Source organism: Camelus bactrianus, chromosome X (assembly GCF_048773025.1).
Source record: "Camelus bactrianus isolate YW-2024 breed Bactrian camel chromosome X, ASM4877302v1, whole genome shotgun sequence".
Lineage (NCBI taxonomy): Eukaryota > Metazoa > Chordata > Mammalia > Artiodactyla > Camelidae > Camelus > Camelus bactrianus.
The window spans coordinates 6,236,112-6,258,770 of record NC_133575.1 but is presented as its reverse complement, the minus strand read 5'-3'; the positions used below and the strand labels follow the sequence as shown (position 1 = coordinate 6,258,770).

Here is a 22,659-nt window from a genome sequence, read left to right as displayed (position 1 = left end):
GACTTCACACCAAGGACAACTCCGAGCCAAGACAGCTGTAGAGGCAGGGCTCAGTCGTGGCGACCTCTGCGTGATGTACCACATTGCTGTCAGGTGCCCTCCTGCCTGGACAGGAGCATCTGGGCACAAGCACGTTCCACTCGTGTTTTTGCTGGAGAACTTACCCAAGCGCAGAGTGAGACGCACGGGCTCCAAAACGAACCCACCCTCAAGCTTCAAAGTTTATCCTAAGTAAGCACATAAATCCTGCCCTCCCCATCTCCCTCCCACCCCCCATCAAAGACCACAGCAGCATCTTCTATCTTTCCCGTGTCACTAAAACTTTGCACAGGCCCTCAGCCTCCTTGAGGAGAAGGCACCAGACTGCAAAAAGCTCGAGGAGCCCCCGGCTCAGCTGGGTCCCAGAGAGTCCCTGTGTACTCACTCACTTACCTAAATGAACACGGCCATCTGTAGTTATGAGAGTAGTGGACACTTACTCCTCTGAGCTGCTCAAAGTGTCTGCAGTCAACTAAGGGACCCTGTCATGGGAATCACCACAATCCACCACACCTATACCAACAGGCTCCAGTCCCTTCCTGCCAGGGCTTCTGAACGTGGCAGGAGCCTGCCCTGCCCCACCATTTGTCAGTGGTTGATTAGACTTTTGGTCACACCGGGCCAGGTGTGATACGGTACGCCCAGCTGGAGATCTCTACAGCTGCCTATGAACGTCTCAGAGGCTCCGGGAGACGACTGCCCTTGGGACGCCTACATCTTCAGCTTGGGACAGAACTCGCCTGCTGCGGACACTGTACAGCCCAGTTGAGACTGGGGCAAGAGTGCAATGGAGCCTCTTTAAGTTCTTGCTGGAGATCAAACATCCTTCCAACAGGTAGGCGAAAACATTGAAGAATATTATGCAATAAAGAATATTAAAGAAACATCAAAAATCACTTAAGATGTAAATCTTCTTCTGATGACTCCGATAGTTAACAAGGAAATATACATGGGTGGCAAAATGTGGAATGTATTGACTTTATGATCGTTTCCTATGAACTAAAGCATAAAATAGAAAAATTCATCATACTATAGAAGTAAAGGGAGTGTAAACCAAGACTGTACCTCATAGAGTTTCTCAAAATCCTGGTAAGGAAGGTTCTGGCCATGTGAATTTCATTTTCAGATGACTTTTTCTGTGCTATAACATCCATAATTTCTGTCATCTTCCTTTACGGTTAATTAATGAAGGAAATAAACTAGACTGAAACTGCAGGCAAAGAGGAAAAAAAGGCTTGGAAAAGAAAATGCTTTACACTTTGCAGCAACATAGTTCAACTCTGTAACTGTAACAAGTTGGGAAGAGCTGGTTTCCTGGAGCAGTTGTGTTCCAGGGAAAGAGTTAAGTATTTCTGCTCCTTTTGTAAAAGAAAATACAGGCAGACCTCGGAGACATTTCAGGTTGGGTTCCAGACCACCACAATAAAGCGACAATCGTAATAAAGTCACACACAATTTTTGAGTTCCCAGTGCATATAAAAGTTATTTTTACACTATACTGTAGGCTATAAAGTGTACAACAGCATTATGTGTAAAAAAAGGTTCATACCTTCCTTTAAAAATATTTTATTGTTAAAAAAAGCTAACCATCATCTGAGGCTTCAGTAAGTCATAGCAGTTTTAAGACTAGTAATAACAAAGATCACTGATTACAGAGGGAAAGATATAGCTCAAGTGGTAGAGCACGTGCTTAGCACTCACGAGGTCCTGGGTTCAATCCCCAGTGCCTCCTCTAAAAATAAATATACCTAAATACCTCCCCACCACCGAAATAAAATGATTAAATACAATAAATAAATAATTCTTAAAAGATCACTGATCACAGACACCATAACAAATACAATAATGCTTGAAATAGTGCAAGAATTACCCAAGTGTGACACGGAGACACGAAGTGAGCAAATACTGTTGGAAAAATGGTGCCAAAGACTTAGTGAACACCAGGCTGCCACAACCTTCAATTTGTGAAAGACGCAGTATCTGTGAATCGCAATTAAGTGAAGAAGAATAAAACAAGGTATGTCTGTACACAGACACACATCTCTACTTGAAGAGAACAAAGTCAAAGGTTACGGTGCAAATTAGGCCTTTTTTATTAAAAACTAAATGAAAACACAGTGAAAAGGGTTGTATGTACAAGCTGTAAGTAATGGTGTCATGGCTACTGGGGACAGTCAATTTTCCCACCACATATGTGCTTTTGTCCTCAGAATCTTCTACTGTATGTGAATGTAGTGGGGAATCAACGAAGGGTGAGGCTGGTTTCTGTTTGTCAGCCCCTCTGACGGCCTGAAACGGCTGGAGCTGCGTTGGTTAAGAGAGAGGAGGGCCTTCGGCTGAGTGCTGGTCACTCCATCACAACCCGGAAAGGACCAGACGCCGGACAGCAAAGCTCTGGGGACGGAACGCTCTGGCGCCACCTAGTGGTCTCACACACTTACTGTCCCTCAGCTCAGCTTCCACCACTCTCAGGAAGGAAGCTCCTTACTGGAGGGAGGAACAGAGGGAGTGGTTTCTGGCCCTAGAAACAGCCAAGAGGGGTGAGTGGGAGAGCTGTTCCAGAGGCAGAGTGCTGGGCTCGCTACAGCCCGAAGAACTGCAGGGCTCAGCCCACAAACGCCCAAGGCCGTGCTTCTGTGCCAGGCAGTGTGGACACAGGATGGGGGAGCAAACAGCCCTGACCAATAATGGCCAGGGTGGGGGTGCTGACCCTTCCCCCTGTGCATGGGGCTCCCCAATCCCGGCAGCTCCACAGTCACCCCACCAGAGGCTAAGGGTCACTACCAGGGTCATCCCAGCACACAGGGAAGAAATTCTTTTTATTCGAATGGCTACAGATGATTGTATACCTTAAAACACATGCTTATTGCAGAAAACACAGAAAATTTAAAAATTAAAAAGCCAATAAAACGACAAATGAAAACAACCCATGACCTACAGATGACCACGGGTAACATCTCTGCATCTCCTTCCACCTGTTTCAGACAGATGAGAGCATCCTGCAGACCTGGTGGGTCCTTTCCTCTCTGCAGCCTGCCTGGTTTGCTAAGCATTCTCCCATGCCATTGTCACTCGTCTAAAATGATTTTTAATGGTGTATAATTTTCCTTTTGTATAAATATTCAAAAGCGATGCTGGAGACTATCAACACTGGGTCTTGTAAAGATACTCCAAATGGAATTATTCATCCTAACAACAGTTCCCTGAAACCTTTCCCCAAAGTTGCACACCAAAATTAATCTAAATTTACTCCAGTTTTAAAAAATAATTTTATATACTAGGCAGTCTTTTTTCAAAGGAAGGGGTTCAGGCCACAAATATTAAAAATGCTGGGATATCACTGAAAATTAACCGATCTAGACATCAAAAATTCATTTTTAAAAAGGAATTATTCAAACAAGTGCTTCAATGAAATGTTTATCGTTAGCACAATGAACAGAATTCCCTCCTTCTCCTCAAAAAAAAAAAAAAAAAAAAAAAAAAAACCCCAACTCTCTTGAGTGCTTTTTCCCTAACCTTTCCTAATGAGGCAAACAGGCACTGGCTCACCCAATAAACACAGTCTGCACTGGGTCCCCAGGAGCGTGGCTGGTCCGACAGAAGCAGACCTGTGGCTGGGAGACCCGCGGGGAGGGAAGGGCCCTGCTGGACAAGGAGATGGGGGTCATGCGCAGGGTGCTGGTGGGGCTGCAGTGACACTGGCGATGGGGACGCCTCAGGAAAGGAAGACCAAGAGAGATGCCTTGGGGGCATCTAGGAGGAAGGCAAGGGGACAGCAGTGGGAAGGGCCTTGGGCACAGGGCAGGCTGGCAAGTCCCGCGACCGTGCCCCAGAGAGTTCTGGGGGGACTCGGCGAGCCCCGGGCAGGGGGCCCCAGTGAGTCCTGGGGGGACTGGGGCGAGCTCTGTGCAGGGGGCCCCAGTGAGTCCTGGGGGAGCTGGGGCAAGCCCCAGGCAGGGAGCCCCCGAGTGTAGGAAGGGGTGGGTGCACTTCCCCGAGAGACAGACCTGAAGAGGGGACAGGCCCCTGCGATGCTGAGGAGGCACCTGGGCTAGAGAATGACAATGGCAAACACCCTTTTTCACCTTTAAAAAGGGAACAAACATAAAAGCACCACCCTACAGCCATGAAGTGGAGCGTTGCCCTGAACCGCCACTTCCTCCCTGCTCTAGTCAGACTCCAGGAGCCTATGTGCTGACAGCTTCTCCCTCTCCCAGTCTGTGTCCACCTCCTACCTACAACACCAGCTCCCTGCAGCTTAGCTCTGGCAGCTCTTGCCCTCACTCCAGAACCTTCGGTGGCTCCCAGCAGCCACAGCGAAGCCCTGGCCCCCTGCAGCACTCCAGGTGTGCCCCCCAGGCCGGCAGCACTGGCATCACCCAGGTACAGACTGGGGCGGGCCCGGCACGCCTGCACCAGCCCCCTCTCCCATTCCCTCTGCCAGCCTCTTTAGGAAGCCCTGGGATCACTGACACAAGTCCCTGTTTGTGCCTCAAAGCCACCTCAGCCTCCAAAGGACAGCTTGACTGACCGCCGACTTCAGCTTCCAGCCCTCCTTCCTTCGGTGGGAGTCACCACTGGTCAGAGCATCTGTGGTCCACGCCTCGCAGCCCACTCAGCGGCAAGCTCACAGGAGCAGGGATACTGTGAGCCACTCAGCTGCAGAGCTTCTGACATACGTTACGTGAACCCACAAAAACTCAGGTCAGAGCGCTTTACAAAAGGCAGAGTTCTTTCCCCGGCAGTGCTCTGACAACACAATGCTGTGGAGGGTGATATCACGCTTGATAAAAGGGGATAAGGGTCCAGTAGTTCCTGCCTTTATACACGAGGAGAATTAAGTCAAGATAAAAATTCCCGAGTGACCTCGATAGCTGAAACCGATCTAAGACATCAAAGCTGCACGTTAAGTCAGCGCCAGGGCTGAGCAGCAGCATTCGCATGGGATGGAAACATCAGGGTTCCTCTCCTTGAGGCCGGGTACCCCTCACCTGTCCCCTAGGGCAAGGGCAGTGCAGGCCTGCCAGAGCCTCTGCGGTTCCCCCGGGTGCGTCCGCAGAAAAGCCTGAGCAGAAATGTCACATAATGAACACAGGCAGCATCAGAGCCAAATGACGTGGCTTTTCTTCTGCTAACTTTTGAAAAGGGGGGATTGAAAAAGACCGTGTCACCCAGCACTACTAGCGCTGGAAAGGCTCCGTCCCAGCCACCTGGGTGCTCAGCCCCCATCCCCGATTGTTGAGCACACAGTTTAGTTCATCTTGGTCTCAGAAAGGCACGAACACAACTTCCCAGCTACATTTCAACAGAACGGCTTTTTGGCAAAGACACGCAAGTGTGCAACCATTAATGTAACTGTAAGGAGCCCTGGGGATTAGCAGCAGGGCTAGTGAGCCTTACACGTCAGAGCACAGAAAGAAAAGGAAGCGAAGCATCCCCTGCATGCTGTCATACATTTGACACCATCCGCATTTTCAAACTAACTTTCATAAACACCACTTGTGTACCTTGCAATGAAAAGACAAAACCTTAACATCTTACCACTCTCTTCTTGGTTTAGACTATGAAATGCCTCACACAATAAGAGATTCATCTAATTAAGTTGCTTAAGCCACACACTAAGTCTAAATCTGAACAGAAGCAACCTTTCCCAAAATAAAGCAACTCTGACCTCTGTGTGGATTTCTTCCTCCTGCCTTCACTTAATAAAAACAAGAATGGAAAGCAGCCCAAACAAGTCAGTGTCCACACCCAACTGCTGAACATAAACCTCTGTGTCTACTGTTTTAACAAGAAAACAAACACAGAAGCAAAGCGCCACCATCCCCCAAATGCTCAAAATAGAAACTTTCCTGAAAATTGAACAAATCACTCAGACCACCCTCCGAAAGCACTGAGTTTTTGCCAACACCCACCAGTGCCCCCCCCCCCAATAAGACGCACACCCTCTGTTGGAACACACACAGTTTCTGCCCCCGGAAGAGCTCGCGGGTCGGGTCAGAAGGGGAGGGGAGGGGAGGGGAGGGGAGGGGGGACACAACCTGATGGGGTCCTAGATACCCCTTCTCCTTAGGCTTCACCACTGCGCGTAGCTGCTTCAGGAACATCTGTGCTCATCAATGCCGGAGCCACGCACAGAGCCACCTGCTCTCGGACAGCTCCAAGGACCCAGCAGCAGAGGGGGGCAGAGCAGCACACTGGCTTGGTGCAAAACTCCCTGCAACTCAGTGACAGCCATAAACCCATGCACGTTGCTAGAAACTTGCTCCCAGCAAGCATGAGCTGCATCACTAGACCGGACCCCTCCTTTCTTCAAATGTATACCCACGCCACCCCGCCTGGCGAACCCCGCCTGCAGTGAACCTCCACCAGTGGGTGTTAATCTGCTCCTGAATGCAAGCTTAGCCGATGTAATTAGAGTCACGAAGAGTTTCAGGCTGCCAGCCAAGAGGCAGGAAATAATACGAATCAACCCTATTGGTAATTTGGCCCTGGCAAAACTGCTCGCAGCATTGGACGGCTCCAGAGTAAGAAGACCAATGAGGTGGCAGGAGTACTTCATCGTAAACAAGACTAATATTACTAAATAAATTTGGAAGAAAGACCAGAAGAGTAATTACAAGTTTTAGACAGTAATTTATGGTTTGACATTTAAAAGAAAATTTCCTGGTGGTGTTTGAAATCACATGTACTTTTCAAGAGCTGGACGTATGGTAATTAGCCTCTGATCTGAGAACAACGGATGACTGTGTCCCGGCGCTGCGCACACAGAGCTCTCAGTCACATTTCACAGCACCGGCAGCGACGCCTGCACCCAGCCCCGGCAGGCACTCCCCATCCTCAGCTCATCTACCCTAGCAAGGGGCTGCCCGCACCTCCACTTGTGACCCAGTTTCTGGCCATAACCTTTTCCAAGCACATCTGCTTACACCAGTGCTATGACCACCCAGGAAACGGCCCGTGGCCCTCACGAAATACCAGCGCCCGAATCCACCCCGGATGTGCCCATCGGGCTCTCTGGGGCGGGGCCACACACCCAGGAAGAGAGCACAGGTGACACCAGTACGGAGACACGGGCACACAGGAAAAGGTTACCACCGCCGCCTGAACGCTCCCGTGAGCAGCACCTGCTCCGCCAGGCAGGGAACAGCAGTGCCCAGGAGGCAGGGCCCAGCAGGACCGTGCCACCCTGCCTGTCTCCCCCAGTCCCCTGGCTCGCCTGACTCCTGGGCAGACACTGCGGGTACCACCTGGGCATCTGCAAAGGGACCATATGTGCACTTGGTGGGGCAGCTGTTACCACTCTGTTTCCAGCGGACACGGCTCTGGGAGAAAGGATTGCTGGCTCCCACCTGTCTGGGGACAGTGATCAGGGCCACTGCCTCTGAAGCATCGGTCTCCTAGCCCTGGCCCCTCAACAATGACAAGACACGGGGTGCCCACGCCCCGGGAAACCAGACGCCACCACTTTGTGAAAATGGCCTGCCGCAGCCCGAGCCTGGCGGCCAGGTGCCCCGCTCAGCACATGCGCTGGAACAGGACAAGCACAGCCAGCAGCTGGCACGCGCAGGAGGGAGCTGGCCATGAACCACCGTTCCCACTTGGTTTCCACAACCACGGGTTCACATCGTGCGCTGAGCTGCACCACACGCCTCTCCCCGTAACCCTGCACAGCACCCTCACCCGCGCTGGGCGCTCCGAGCCTCAGGAGCCTACCCCGTTTTCACCCTTCATCAGTAAAGCCAGCCTATCTTACGGTACCTGTGTTGTGCAGGTAGTGAGGCCGAAATCAGGTGGGGCAACATTTGATATGTATGTGTCTGCGGCTCAGTCTGTGAATTTACAGAGTGCCTTCTTATAAACGAATCTCTTTTTCTGACAGTACAAGATCCATTCTGGAGTTCTACATACAACACTAGAAAATGGTATAACTAATCTATGAGACAGAAGTCAGATAGTCAGGTCAGTGGCTGTCGAGGGATGAAGAAAGGAGAGTGGTGAGATTCAAATTTAGATAAATCGGTAACATGTGTCATTCTCTGAGAGAAATCATTTTTTTCCTCATTCAATCTCTTTATTTTTTGAACTGAAGTATAGTCAGTTTACAATGTTGTATCAATTTCCAGGGTACAGCATGCTTCACTCATATATATACATGTGTATATTCCTTTTCATATTCTTTTTCATTATATGTTACTACAAGATATTGAATATAGTTCTCTGTGCTCTACAGTAGGAACTTGTGTTTACTTTATATATAGTACTTAATATCTGTTAATCCCAAGCTCCTAATTTATCCGCTCCCACCCTCTTTCCCCTCTGGTAACCTTAAGTTTGTTTTCTATGTCTGTGAGTCTGTTTCTGTTTTGTAAATAAGTTCATTTGTGTCTTTTTTTTTCTCTTTAGATTCCACATATGAGTGAGATCATATGGTATTTTTCCTTCTCTTTCTGGGGTACTTCGCTTAGAATGACATTCTCCAGGTCCATCCATGTTTCTGCAAATGGCATTATTTTATTCTTCTTTTATGGCTGAATAGTATTCCATTGTATATATGTAACATATCTTCTTTATCCAGTCATCTGTAGATGGACATTTAGGTTGTTTCCATGTCTTGGCTACTGTAAATAGTGCTGCTATGAACATTGGGGTGCATGTATCTTTTTGAACTGGAGTTGAGAAATCATTTTAAAAGCACTCATTGGTGCCTTCGTAATAAGGAAAATGGGAAGCACGCATGGTAAGTTAGTTTGGAGTTTAAGGTCCTTACTATGTGCATCTTCAGGATTTACAGCAGTCATTCACCAGGAGCTGGATGACAGCAACACATCCTCGTGTTAACTAGCTGGTTTTGAAATTCTTATTCACCATTTCTAAACAAAGCATTTCAGACTTTTCTAATAAGCATAAATAATACCAACACAGAGCTTTAAAAGGTAATACAAAATTATTTTTAAAAATTTTAAAACACCAAAATGTGTTATTAAAAGTGTGTTTGACTTATGGTTACCTAAGGAGAAAGAAGGTAAAGGGATAAATTAGGAGTCTGGGATTAGCAGATACAAGCTACTATACATAACATGGATGAACAAGGTCCTATGGTGTAGCACGGGGACCCTACGATAAGACCTGACATAGACCCTCGTTCCATTCTGCCTTGTTAGGTGTGACTGGTGAAAATGTTCTTGCGTCCCAATTCTGTCCTTATAATAACCTATAATGAAAAAGAATGAAAAAGAATATGTATACATGTGTATAACTGAATCACTATGTTGTACACCAGATGGGAATGCAGTTTGGTGCAGCCACTGTGGAAAACAGTACGGAGATTCCTCAAAAGACTAGGAATAGACTTACCATATGACCCAGGAATCCCACTCCTGGGCATATATCCAGAAGGAACCCTACTTCAGGATGACACTTGCACCCCAATGTTCATAGCAGTACTGTTTACAATAGCCAAGACATGGAGACAGCCTAAATGTCCATCAACAGATGAATGGATAAAGAAGAGGTGGTATACTTATATAATGGAGTACTATTCAGCCATAAAAACTGACAACGTAATGCCACTTGCAGCAACACGGATGTTCCTAAAGAATGTCATTCTAAGTTAAGTAAGCCAGAAAGAGAAAGAAAAATACCAGATGAGATCGCTCATATGTGGAATCTAAAAAAAAAAACAACTATGCTGTACACCAGAAAGTAACACAATACTGTAAATCAACTATACTTCAATTAACAAAAGTGTGTTTGGAAAAAAAGTGAACAAACTGCTTGGTTTGCTCTTCTATCCTGTTATACATGTTACTTAAAAGACTAAATTTTAGCTAAACCAGATTGTCATTCGCTACTCTGCTCACTTGAAAGGAAACCGGGGACAGGGAGTACAGACCTGGGGTTCTTCCCAGGGGCTCCCACCCATCCTTGAGGGCACAAGCTGGCTCCGCCTTCCCCAGAGTCTTCTAGACACCAAGTCAGCTCAGCCAGCGAACAGGCCCCCACACCTTCCCTCTCTCCTCCTCCCGCCAGTTCTCAGCAGAGGGGCTGTGCTTTGAACAGAATTTAGCTTGCTTATCTTTATATCCTTAAATATCTTCCTCTAGTTCAAAAAGAAGCTTGAACGCATGGAATGATGCCCAACCTCACTCATAAAGACAGAAATGGCCATTTAAACAATAAATGCTTTTTTCACGTATCACATTCACAAAATGAACAAACAAATTTCACAAGGCACATACCTTCGGACCCAGCACCTTCCAAGCTAGGAATGCATGATGACCATGTTTGCACACATGCGTGCAGACCTGGGCACCGGGGTATCACACCGCAGCACTGTCTGCTGCAGGAACATGCCGGGCGGGCCACGGGTGTCCATGCACAGAGGGTCTGTTAGACACACCGGGCCGGGTACCCAGACCACGGGGCCCACGGGCTCACTCAGGGAAATCCAAAGTCAGACCTCAGTGCCCTCAACACGGAACAGTCCCCAATGCACGTGTCAACACTCAAGCACGTACACATTTCTGAAAGCAACCCTGAGAGATTGGTGGCCACAGTGCTGCTCTCCAGAGGGAAAATGGAAGGATGGGTGGGGTTGGGAGGAAGGTTTCTGTATTCCACCCAGGTCCCTCCTAAAAGTGTGTGTTTTAGCACACCCTGTGCACTAATGAAAGTTTCTCAGAGTAAACCGTGGCTGACATTCCAACACCCTCCCCTGTCCTGATCCCAGGGCAACAAACACACCCTCTGGGGCCCCGCCCAGCACAGAAAGCAGCTGACCGCCTCCTGGGGACCAAACCTCCTGCGAACTCCTGTGAAGACAGGCCCAGCGAACCCCAAGGGCTCCTCCTCCCTGAAAAAGCAGTATTTTTAATTACCATAAAAATAATACACTATGGGACTGTACACCTGAAAATAGTTGAGATGGTAAAGTTTCTCTTGTGTGTACTTCACTACAATTAAAAATTAAAACTTTTTTGATTAATGGGGCCTATTCAGCTCTGTAATTGGTTTTGTGTGTCCCACTCAAATGGAAGTCGTGGGGCATCCTTCCACGGCAGCAACGCTGACACCACTTGTCAGCACCCTGCAGCACGCACAGTCACTAATTCCCTTCAGTCCTTTCCTTTTGCCGACTATCTAGGTTCCCAGGAATGAAATTCTGGGTCCCAAGGTAGGCCTCTTAAAACATGTTGCCGAACCATTTGCCAGAAGGTTGTCTGATTTAGAATCTGATCAGCATTTTATCAAATAAGCTCATGTTTCCCCGCCTCGCACCAGCAACGGGCAGTTCCACAGGACCTCTGCCAACCTGACCGCCAAAACTTCGTGTCTGGCTTGAAAGCAAATCTGCACACTCCTAGTTAGACATTCTCATGTGCTCACTTCCTATCTGCACTTCTCATTTTAGGAACTGCCCTTTCGTGACCTCCATCCAGCATGCTACTGGAATCCAAACTCCCTCCTTTACATCGGTTACTACTATACCAACTTTGTTATTACACACCTGCTTCTTTGGACCCTACGATAAGACCTGACATAGACCCTCGTTCCATTCTGCCTTGTTAGGTGTGACTGGTGAAAATGTTCTTGCGTCCCGATTCTGTACCCCAATACATGTCAACGGCTCTGTCTGTTTTCTGTGTGGCTGCCTCCCCTGGGCTGGCCAGTATCAGTCACACTGACAAGTTCTACTGGATGAGCACTTCAGCGTCAGCGTCCCTGTCAGATCCTCCGGCGACACCCGTCCTGGTGCAGTTCAAGTCAGCTTGCTTCCATAACCCCAGTCCACCACCTGCCCTTGTGCACTGGGGACTGCAGTCAGCGGCCCTGCTGACACAGTGTGCACACAGCATCCATCAAGCTGCTGCTTTCCCTGCAGGACAGATGGATGGTAGCCAACGAGCCAGCCTAGTGCTCTGGGGGCTCTGGCAGCCCCACCACGGAGACAATTCAGGAGACAGAGGAGGGGACCCCCATCAGCCTGGAGGCTGGGTGATAATGCCCAGAGGAGGTTTACAATGCTAACCTACCTCTGGGGATCAAGCCTCTGTTACCGTCACCAGCATCTTCACCAAGCCCAACTGAGTCCGTGAGAATCTCACACATCCCACCGTAGGAGGCTTAGTAAGGTGACCGCACAGGAAGAGTGACACAACAGGACAGCACCCCTCAGGTCCCCGCACGTCCCCACCTCCTCCAAGGGCTCCCAGTCGCCACACTGAGATTTCACTTTTCTGCTTTACAAGGAGGCTGGCCTAGTCCACTTAGAAACGAGGCTGCTAAATTAACATGGCCAAGAATGAAAGATTTTCCTTCCTTGCTTCTGAACCTCCTCCTTGGATGCTGTTTTGGTCCCCCCCCCAAAAAAAAAATCCTTTGCGAATAGGTCCTCAAGTCTCTACTAAACATTCAAGTGCTTGAGTCAATTTACTTTTGAAAACTGACAGCCAACCTTGGAAAGACTGCATTAATTCTTTTTTTTTTTTTAAGAGATACTGGACACAGTATCTTTGTAGTTTTTATTTAATTTTTTTAATGGAGATACTGGGGATTGAACCCAGAACTTCCTGCGTGGTAAGCATGTGCTCTACCACTGAGCTAGGCCCTCTCCCACTGAAGAATGCACTAATTCTGCTAAAAAACAAGCAAACAAACAAAAACGGGGTGGGGAGGGGAACACGTAAATAATTGACTACAAATTAGCCAACTACAAAGTCAAAGGGGAAGACACATCGCCAGCAGCGCCGCAGTGCCCGTGCGTACTGTCCTAGCTCCCGTGTGCGGAAGCATCATGTACCTAATTTTGCTCTCTTACCCCTTCAAATCACCCCAACTCCTATGTGGCAATCTCACTTCTAGGAATATGCAGCTGGCCCCCCTCAAACCTCCGCACAGCACTAGAAACACCTGGCAGCTGACTGTGAAGTCTCCGTGAGTCTCCGTGCAGTCTCACTGGGTTTTAGCATTAAAAACCAAGAACTCGGCAGCCTGCCACCTTGTGTAAGTGACACGTAATGATATTCCCCTTCATTGGGAGTATAAGCAGTTTTCTCACTGCCAGAGAATCAGCCACATGCTGTCAAGGAGAAGATAAGAGTATTTAAATTCACTGAATACATCAAAATCGACTACAGTGATCAGAGGGGGAATCTTAAGTATACTGACACTAGACTCATCCTGGGCCAAGAGGTAGCGCTGTAAGTGTGTGCGCGCACATGCAGGACTGAGGTTCAAAACAGGATGGCTGCGGTGACACAGCCCAGCCCTCAGACCCCACCCTGTGCCGCCGCGCTTACCTCTGTCGGTAAACGAGGCACGAGGCCCAGGCCTTACCTTTTCACCACCAGCTTCAGGGTCTTATGCGACCCCTTCACCAGGCAGATGGCTTCCTGCCTAAACCCCGACAGGCCGACGTCGTTGATGCCGACGATCTCGTCTCCAGCCAGTAACTTGTCCACAGCCGCAGCCTTACTTCCTTCTTCAATCTGCAACAGAGGAGCGGTCCCGTCAGCCTCCTGCACGAGCGAGCGATCCCCACGTCCCCGCCAGGAACACGACACGCCTGTGGGACGAGCCGCCCACAGGTTCTCCGAAAGGCTCCAGGAGAACCCACGGGCCAAGGAACCCAGGTGCGTCCTGATTCCCTCGCTGGAGGCCAGGGGTGCGGGCCTCCCAGGTCTGCCTCTGCAAGGCCACGGGCTCCTGCAGCCCAAGACCTGGCAAAGCGCACCAACGCTCAGGAACACACAATCCCAACAGGGATCCAAAGATGCTAACTCACTTTCCCCATTTCCTCTCTCTAAAAAATAAGGATGGATTTTTCCTACTATTTACTAGTTATTTCTTACACATTAATCCCACACCTAGTTATTTGTGTAACAGCTTTATTTAGATATAATTGAAGCAGCACACAATCCAGCCACCTCGACCTAAATGAATGCCTTTTCAGTATTTTCAGGATTGCCTAACATCGCCACCAACAATTTCAGAAGTTTCCTAACCCCAGAAGAAACCTCGTGCCTATGAGCGGTCCCTGCCTGACCCTCCCAGCCCCTGGCAAAAATGAGTCTGCCTTCTGTGTCTATGACTGGCCTGTTCTGCACAAGAATAGAAGTTCATGCAAACAGAATCAGACAACAGGTGGCCTTTTGTGCCTGCCTCCTTTCATTCATCGTGTTTTCAAGGTGCAACCGCGTGGTAGCCTGTGTCAGACCTTCGCTCCTTTTTGTGCCAAATGACACTCCAGTATGGACTGACCACGCTTTATCCGCTCATCACTGGCGGACATTTAAGTTGTTTGTACTTTTTGGCTACCATGCTGCTATGAACACTGGTGTACAGGTTTTTGTGACAGCGTGTGTCTTTATAGTCCTTGGGTGTTCAGCTGGGAGCAGAAATGCTGGGTCTCATGGTAACTAGGGTGAACATTTTGAGGACCAGCCAGATGCATTTCTAAAGCAGCTGCACCGTTTTAAATCTGCATATGAGGGTTGCAGTTTCTCCACATCCTTGCTAACACTTATTATCTGATTTCTTTCATGAGAGCCCCAGGTGACTACTCCCTGCTGTGTATGTTAAGACATTCCCTACTCAGTATTAAACATGTATGCATGAACATGTACGTATAAACACGTATCGATTGGCTCCTGAAGAGCTTCAACGTCACCCGTTTTATAAATTTTATACTAAGAAATCTTCATCTTCAAAACCTTAACCTAGTTTTTTCTATGCAGTAATAGTCCAACTCAGTATCACGTAAGCCATCAATTAACCAACCTGTTTCCTGGACTAGTGCTGGGCAAACTATGGCCTGTGAGTCAAAACCAGCCAGCTGCCTTTTTTGTGCGTATAAATTAAATTTTACTGGAATACAACCACACCCATGTGTTTATATCTGCTACAGGAGAGAACTGAATAATTTGACCCACAAAGCCAAAAATATTTACTACTTGGCTTCCTACCAAAAAAAGTTGCTAACCCCTATTTTATACCAAAAAGCCATTATTTTTACAAACTGCTAGGAGAACTAGTGGAAAAGGTTACCGTTTATGGGTATACTAGTGTACAGCCTGGAAGTTCATTGCTCTGGAAGGGCACTGTACGCCAGGGCTAACCTGAGAATCCCTTCCAAACCGTCCCAAGCACTGAAGCAGTCAACGTTCCCCCTCTGGGAGTTAAAAAGCTGGAAACTAAGCGATTTAGAGGCTCAGTTCTGAAACCACATGGAATTTCCCCAAGTCTCCGCCTGGACCCGAGGACAGCTGAACTCCTCTCGGGTTAATAAAGCAATTACTCGCTGCATAAACAAGAAGACCACTCCTATCAAATACATGAAGCCATCCGTTCAGTTAACAACGGGTTTCAAAGTCTAGACAATTTTATCCCAAATGTAATAACAGGTCGGAAACGTTTCCACCCGCCCAAGATCACACATTCAGCCCTGCAGAGCCCAGGTGAAGGGCACACGGAGGGGAGCTCAGGCTTTGACAGGCCCGGGTGAGGGGCCCAGGGGCCGTCCAGGGGGAGGGTCAGGCGGGCAGCTGGCAGTGGGAGGAGGTGCCCGGGGAAAGGTGTCCTGCATGCGGAGTGACCGGCAATGGAAGGTACTTAAAGACCGGAGGGGTGGGGACTGAGGCTGCCACCGACATGGGAAACAGACCCTCGAACTGATGAGGACAGGAGCCTGGGGCCGCAGCACACAGACAGCTGGTGGAAGATGGGCAGCTGAGGGAGGAGACCGAGGAGAACAAGGGAGTGTCACAGAGGCCTTAAAAACACCCAAGTGTGCAGGTCCACTGAGTAGGGAAGACGAACCTGGGGGCGAGGGAGCCCCCGGGGAGGCCAGCCATGCTCCAGCTGGGGTCACTGGTCACCAGCAGAGCCAGCAGCTCCGTAGGGGGGAGAAGCACCTGCCCCCCAAACAAGGCCCAACAGGTGGCAGTCACTCGAGGAGGGTCTTGACTGCTCGTCCCCACCCACCCCACCAAAGCACTGCGGTCATCATTTTGGAAGGTAAATATCTAGAAAACTAAGCCAGCGTGCACAGAGTAAGCATCTGGTGGCTGCCACAGTGTGGTCCTGCGCCCGGTAACCACCGCCACGATACCACGACCTAAATGCTCTGGCATGTGAGTCACAGAAGCAGCCACAGGCATCAAGTGAGGGTGCATAGTTATTCTTTCAATCAGTACCTACTGAGCAGGTACTATGCACAGAAACCTGCGTCTGATCCTGTGGGAGGCGGACGGGTCTCAAAAGCTGGCACTCCTACGGTGAAGACACTCCCAGGCTTGGGGGACAGCACTCCTCAACTGACGTGCGGACACAGCGCCAGGGTTTGGCGAAAACGCAGGCTCTGACTCGGCAGGTCCACGGCAGGACCTGAGCTCCTGCCTTCCTGACACGTTCTCACGGAGCTCCCAGGAGATGAGACCGTGCTTCGAGGAGCCCCGTGGGAGAAGCGAGGGGCACGTAAGCAAAGCACTGCAGCACCAGCGGAGGTGGGACTGTCTGCATCCTTCAGGTGGGGGTGCCCTGGACGACTTTCACGGAGCCCGTGGCACTGCACGTGGCCTCGGAGCAGTGGAGGTTCGGGAGATTTGGGACAGCAGCGTGCACGAGGCACAGGTACTGTGAGGGAAGCAGCAGCTTGTGTAAAGGAGGCCAGACAGCCAGGCGCAGGGCGCTGGATCCGCAGTGTCCTCTGGGCAAGTGAGCCAGGGCGCGTCCTGCACAGAGGCAGGGCTTCTGTTCAAGGGAAGGGCAAGTCTGCATCAACCTGTCACCACCGACTGCTGCAGCTGGAGTCGGCCGCGCACCCGTTTCTCCACACACCGGTGCCACACAGCCTAACTACGGGTGTGGCCGACGCTGCCCACAGCCATCCCCTCTGACCCAGAGGGGGACATCTGGGCAAAGTGGGGAAAACCCTAAGACAGTGACGCCAAGGATGCAGGTTAGGAGGGAAGCTTCAGACTCAGGCTTTTCACAACCCCAGGGGCAGGTCTTTTCTTTTGAGATGTCCTGTCTTAGTAATTTTTCTCCACTGTCAGGAATCCCACCTGGTTCAAAGCCCACTGAAGTCTTGTCTACCCATGTGCACTCCATGGCTACAAAGGCTGGACGGGTCTGGACCGGGGAGGGTCTGGACCCTCCTTTCCTTGTATTTACAGGAGCTAAGACAGCACATCTGAAACAAGGGTGCTATTAAGGACAGCCAGTAATGTATTTTTTTAAGTCTATTAGAAACTTTCCATTCAAAGCTTAGGTTAAACCTAAGACATCAGTTCCTAACAATTTTTAGCTGAAACTGTCTACGACTGGCCTTATTGAGAATACAGAATAACTCCTTTCTCCCAGAAGAGAGTGCCTCATGACTGAACAAAAACAATTTATTTACAACAAACAGGTGAGAATATGGGCCTCTGAGGACATTTCCAAAGTAGATATTCCTCCCTTAAACCTCGACTTCATGTTACCATGTTGGAATACTTACTGCAAAATAAAGCAGCAACGGAAGACCGTTCATTCAGATGAATATACATCAATCTCATTTAAGAGACTTAACCATCGACCTCCACGAATACAGATGATTTTCCACAATTCCAACTCTGCCGCGACGGAAACATCACGTGACCTGAGAATGCCATTTGCCTGATGACTGAGTTGGAAAGAAGGCACAGGACAGTATTCAAGGGAAGAATCTAACTTGTACCTGAAGTACAACATGAAGACACTGACGCAGTCACATGCTAATAATGTGTCTTCTTAGAAAAATAATTTGGGCTGAATTTTGAACCATGTTCAAAAATGCACATTTACCAAGTATGAGTCCATCATCACACATTCCTAAGGACAGAATCTTGTTTTTCTCTTTTGAGAGTTATGTATTCCAGGTGGAAACAACTCAAACATCCCTCAACAGATGAACAAAGAAGTGTGGTCTTATCCATACAATGGAATATCACTCAGCCTTAAAAAGGAAGGAGGTTCTGACACACGCTACAACAGGGATGAACCCTGAGGACATCGTGCCAAGTGTAACGAGCCAGTCACAGAAAGACAAACATTCCACGACTCCACTTCTGAGGCACCTAGAGTCACAAATTCATCGAGACAGGAAGTGAAATCAAGGTTAGCAGGGGCTGGGCCGGGGGAATGGAGAGTTGTTGTTCCCTGTGCACAGACGAGCCGTTTGGAAGAAGATGAAAACGCTCTGGAGATGGACAGTAGGAATGACCGCACAGTACCGGGAACGTATGTAATGCCACTAAATCACACACCTGAAACTGGTTAAAATGGTAAATTGCACGTTACATTTTACCACCACCGAAGTTATGCATTCCTTAGTACCTAAAAACAAGGCAATTTTCCTGAGCCAGTCTAAGAGCGAGCATGTGTGTCCACCTCCTTACAACGATGCCTCTGAATTCAAGGCTCCCAAGAAAATCTTTAGGCAAAACCACTATAAGGAACTGGCAGCGCCTTCCAGCAGTTTCTGAAGGCAGCCTGTTGTGGAGGTGAGACAGCACCTGTGTGTGACTCAGCCATGACCCGGTGGGGTTTGTGGTCTCATTCCCCTAAAGCCTTGTACAGACAAGGTCTGTGGGACTCCCGAAGCCCATCCAACTGGGGCTTCAGCACAAAGGAGCGGCAACAATGCGTTGCTTCCCATCACCTGGAGAGACTCCCCAAGCTGCTCCTCCATGGTGGACTGCATTCCAGAGCATCCATCCACCTCACCCCAACCCCACGCCACCCACGTCCCCGGCCAAAAGGCTCTGGGTCTGGGAGACAAAGGAGCTGGGGTGTTTTCTTCCCCCTTGGCTTCCTCACCAAAAGAAGGTATCTGTTATTTATTGCGCTCAGGGCGAAACCAGGGGTAAAAGAAAAAGAAGCTCTGAAAGCCTCCACTCTGTATTGTTGATCCCAAATGTCCCAGATCAGGTAGGGTCCATTATGCTCAAACCAGGTGAAGAATAAACTTGAAGCTGGCCCTAGTCTCACCAGGTGATGACTGCCCGCCAGCACCGCAGTGTGCCATGCACCACAGACACATGCTGGCCTGTCCCCGTCCCCTGCATTTCCTGTCCGGAGAGTGCTTGGCATCGCAAGGAGCAGAGGGGACAGCAGATCGTCCGCAGAGGAGGCCTCAAGCAGAGCCACCTGGTCCTCCAGCTGCCAGGCAAAGTTGCCAGTATCACTTCTGTAGCTCTGAAAAAAGTCCCTTTGCAAAAAAGGCAGGCAGGTGGGGACAAAATCACTCCATACCCACGAGGCAGGTCCCGTGTGCCCCTGACAGAAGGAAAGCCCCAAGTTCACGCACCAGGCCAAGCATTCCAGTTTGAGTTATAAACTGGCCTTCTGTCGGGGAAAGTAACATTGACGGCCCCAGTTGAGACTGACGTGTCCCCAAATGCGCAGACTGCCTTGCTGTTCTTACAGCAATATTTTCTCTGGAAACAGCGGCCTTGGGGAGGAGGAGGCAGTCAATGGAAGTCTTCTTTGGAACCAAGCTGTCATACTTCCTTGAACGCATGTTACAGAGCATCAAGAATGACACTCTCGAAGACCAGAGGACCTTCCTTCTAGTAGGGGATGGGACTCGCACTCAAAGGAACCACGTCGGGTGGCAGGGTGGCAGTGAGGGTGCGCGAGGCCCGGCTCAGCTCGGTCTGGGCTGGAGATGAAAGACTTTCAGGATGAAAAGGCCCGCGCGCGCAGCAACCTGAGGCGGCCGGCCGGGCGGAGAGGGGCGGACACGGCCCCGCGGGGTCTCGCCGCGAAGCCAGGCACACAGGCAGGAAGCAGCGGCCGAGGAGCGTCAGCCGGGCGGGGTGCACAGCGCTCAGCAGGGAGTGTTTGAAGATGAGGGCAGAGAGGGGAAGATTAGGAACTTGACCTTGAGTCAGAATCTGGATGGTATCCTGCAGGTGTGGGGGCCCAGGAGGCAGGCACGGAAGCAGGGGAGTGACCTTGTTATTCAGCAGACACTTCTAGCAGCCCATCTCCTGCAGGGAGACATGAAACGACTTCCTTCTGCCCAAGAACGAGATGCCAAGGCAACCTACCCCATCTGGGTACTGGACAGAAACAAGGGCTCAAAGCAACGCAGGGCAGGGCAAAGTGGTGCCGGCAAGGGCTCCAGCAGCAGGGAAGGAGTGCTCAAAGCGTGCTCAGTGCTGGACGTCTAGGGCCCGCGGAGAGAGGCCTGCCGGCGCTGCTCAGAGGTGGAGCTTGAGTGATGTGGAAAATCGCAACACCCGCAGATCAAAACGGAAGGAGGGAGATCGGTTAAGTCCAGTATCGCATTTCAAAGGCCGTGAAACACACCCGTGAGCCTGCGGTTAGGCCTGTCTCCACAACGCTTGATGTCCAGGGAGGAACACGTGAGGAAGCACCGCCTTTCGTGAGCCCGGACTGTCTCAGATGTCACCTCTTCTGTTTGCTTAATTTAAATATTTTATGCATTCTTCCTGAGCCCTGCTGCTTCAGAAACAAAGCTGACTCATCCAGGGAAAGTAACAAATTGTGAAATAATCAGAGTGCATCTCTCCTAACAGAGAAGACCAGAAGACCGTCGAAAACTGAACACCTGAATGTGTTGAGGCTTGAACCAATGATGATCACCGCACCCCACTCCCCAAGTCTCCCGTGGCGGGAGGAGCGAGGGCGGCCAGGCAGCCCAGCTTCCAGAAGGCTCTCAGCCCCCAGACACCCTCAGGCACCCTCCCCACCAAGACACCCAAGACCCAGGTTAGCTGGGCAAGGGGCAAGGACGGGGGAGCCCAAGAACAGATCTGCACGTTGTCAGCTCAGCCTGCTCCCACCAAAGTGCGGACAAGCAGAAAGGCAGCCAGAAAAGACAAACCTTCAGAAAAGTACAAACGAAACGGAGAACAGGCCGAGGCGGCTAACCAGGAAACCGAATTCAAAAACTGCTCCTCCTGGGGAGTGATGGAGATGTGAGCTATCTTGATCATGGTAGTGGTTGCATGGGTGCACACATCTATCAAAATTCATCAAGTTGTACATGTGAAATATGTGTAGTTTACTGTTCAGGAGCCATATCACAATAAAGGTGTTTAAAAAAAAAAAAGGCAAGGCGAGCACAGCCTCTGAGGAAGCAGGAGAGGAGGACGCAGGGTCCGCGAAATATCACACACCCGTCCATCAGGGGCCCCTGGTCCCCTAACTAGTACAAGCCAGGAATATTTCATCAACTATTTTAGGAAAGTTTCACTGTTGCTGTATGACATGCTGAGAGAAAGGAATACCCACCTCATCTCATTTTTGAAGTATAAATGCTTTTCTTTTAAGAGGTGAAATTGTTCGGTGGTTATTTTGTGGTACAACCAGGGAAGAGTGGGATGTTGAAATCCAGGAGGCTCTGGCTGTCCTGAGTGTCAGGAGAACCTTCCATGGGGAGTGGGGGGCAGTCTTTTTTACCCGACAGCACAAAGCACACTAAAGGAAATGTGGTGTCACCGTCATGCACTTAATACGTCTTGAACGTTTAAAATTATCTCCATTCCCATGTTTCTTAGTAGAATTACTTCCTAAAGAAAACCACTGCTTGATCTTGACTCCTCCTGTCCCTGGTCAGGTTAGTCCAGTTTCCCGTATAATGTGTTGTCAATGTGCCACCAAAAACTGGGAATTTCAGCATGTAGTGTTTATGATATTAAACTGTCAATTAGTGGGAACTAAGACATCCCAGATGTCCCATTTGAAGACAGTCATACCTGATAGTCTGTTAAGAAAAAGTATGTTCCATATTTTAAGCCGGAAAAGAATCACAACTATGGAATTTTTGATCTTCAGTACACATATGTCAAGAACAGTGTACAAACTAAAATGTCTGGGTACCGAGTCTCAAAACAACAAACAGAATTTCAATCATGAAAGAAAACAATTCCTTTCCTCATGGTTGACAAGCAATGTATCAAAAAGCAAGAAAAAGGGTAGCCACCTCCACATGCAAAAAGTGCTAAAAAAAAAAACCAAGAACCTACCTCATAGGTTTGGACTGAGAAGAACGAGTCGGTATCTAGTCTCACCGTGAGAATAGAAGGTCTGCTGCGAAGACTCTAACACACTGCCTTCACCCATCCCTGCAGTGAGGGCTGAATCATCACAGGAGGCTTAGTAAGACTGAGAAAGGCAGGCGTGGCCTGGACAAGGGGACAGAGCCAGGGTAACGGACAGAGCAGGCCAGTGAGATGCGTGGAAGGTCTGGAGGCTGTGGAGGCTGCGGGTAGGAGCCAGAAGTCCCAACAGAAACAGAGGAGAGGCAGGAAGAAACAGAGAGGGAAAGGAACCTGCATCAGAGGGTGGGAAGTGGCAGCTCAGGGGCCAGGTCGCCTGGGACAGAGAAGTGCAGGAAAGGGTTCATTCTGAGCCAAGAGCAGGGGCAGGAGAAAGCCCAGGGGATGTGCCTCCTCTCCACACAAGGCGACGGTCTAGGGCCTCAGGGCTCTGCAGTGTCCCGGCCTCAGGTCACACAGCATGCCAGGGGACACAGGCCAGTTTCTGGAGAGCAACATTCAGGGAGCGTTTTCTCAACACCACTGCCTGGTGAGGGAGTCACGACCCAGAAAGAGAAAGATGGGCCAG

General features: G+C 49.6%; 1 protein-coding gene across 15 annotated transcripts in view; it reads right to left on the bottom strand.

Moving 5' to 3' along the window:
* SHROOM2 (shroom family member 2) overlaps positions 1 to 22,659 on the bottom strand; it is a 547,407-nt gene that overhangs the window by 477,968 nt on the left and 46,780 nt on the right. For 14 of the 15 annotated variants that reach the window (XR_012504818.1, XR_012504815.1, XR_012504817.1 and 11 more), the window contains exon 2: positions 13,378 to 13,529. Coding sequence is in view for 3 of the 15 variants with exons in the window: in XM_074359684.1 (XP_074215785.1) it covers positions 13,378 to 13,529 (152 nt within the window). In the remaining 12 variants the exon portion in view is untranslated. Of the gene's footprint in view, positions 1 to 1,104; positions 1,250 to 13,377; positions 13,530 to 22,659 lie in introns of all 15 variants that reach the window. The other variant, XR_012504820.1, reaches the window with a different exon arrangement.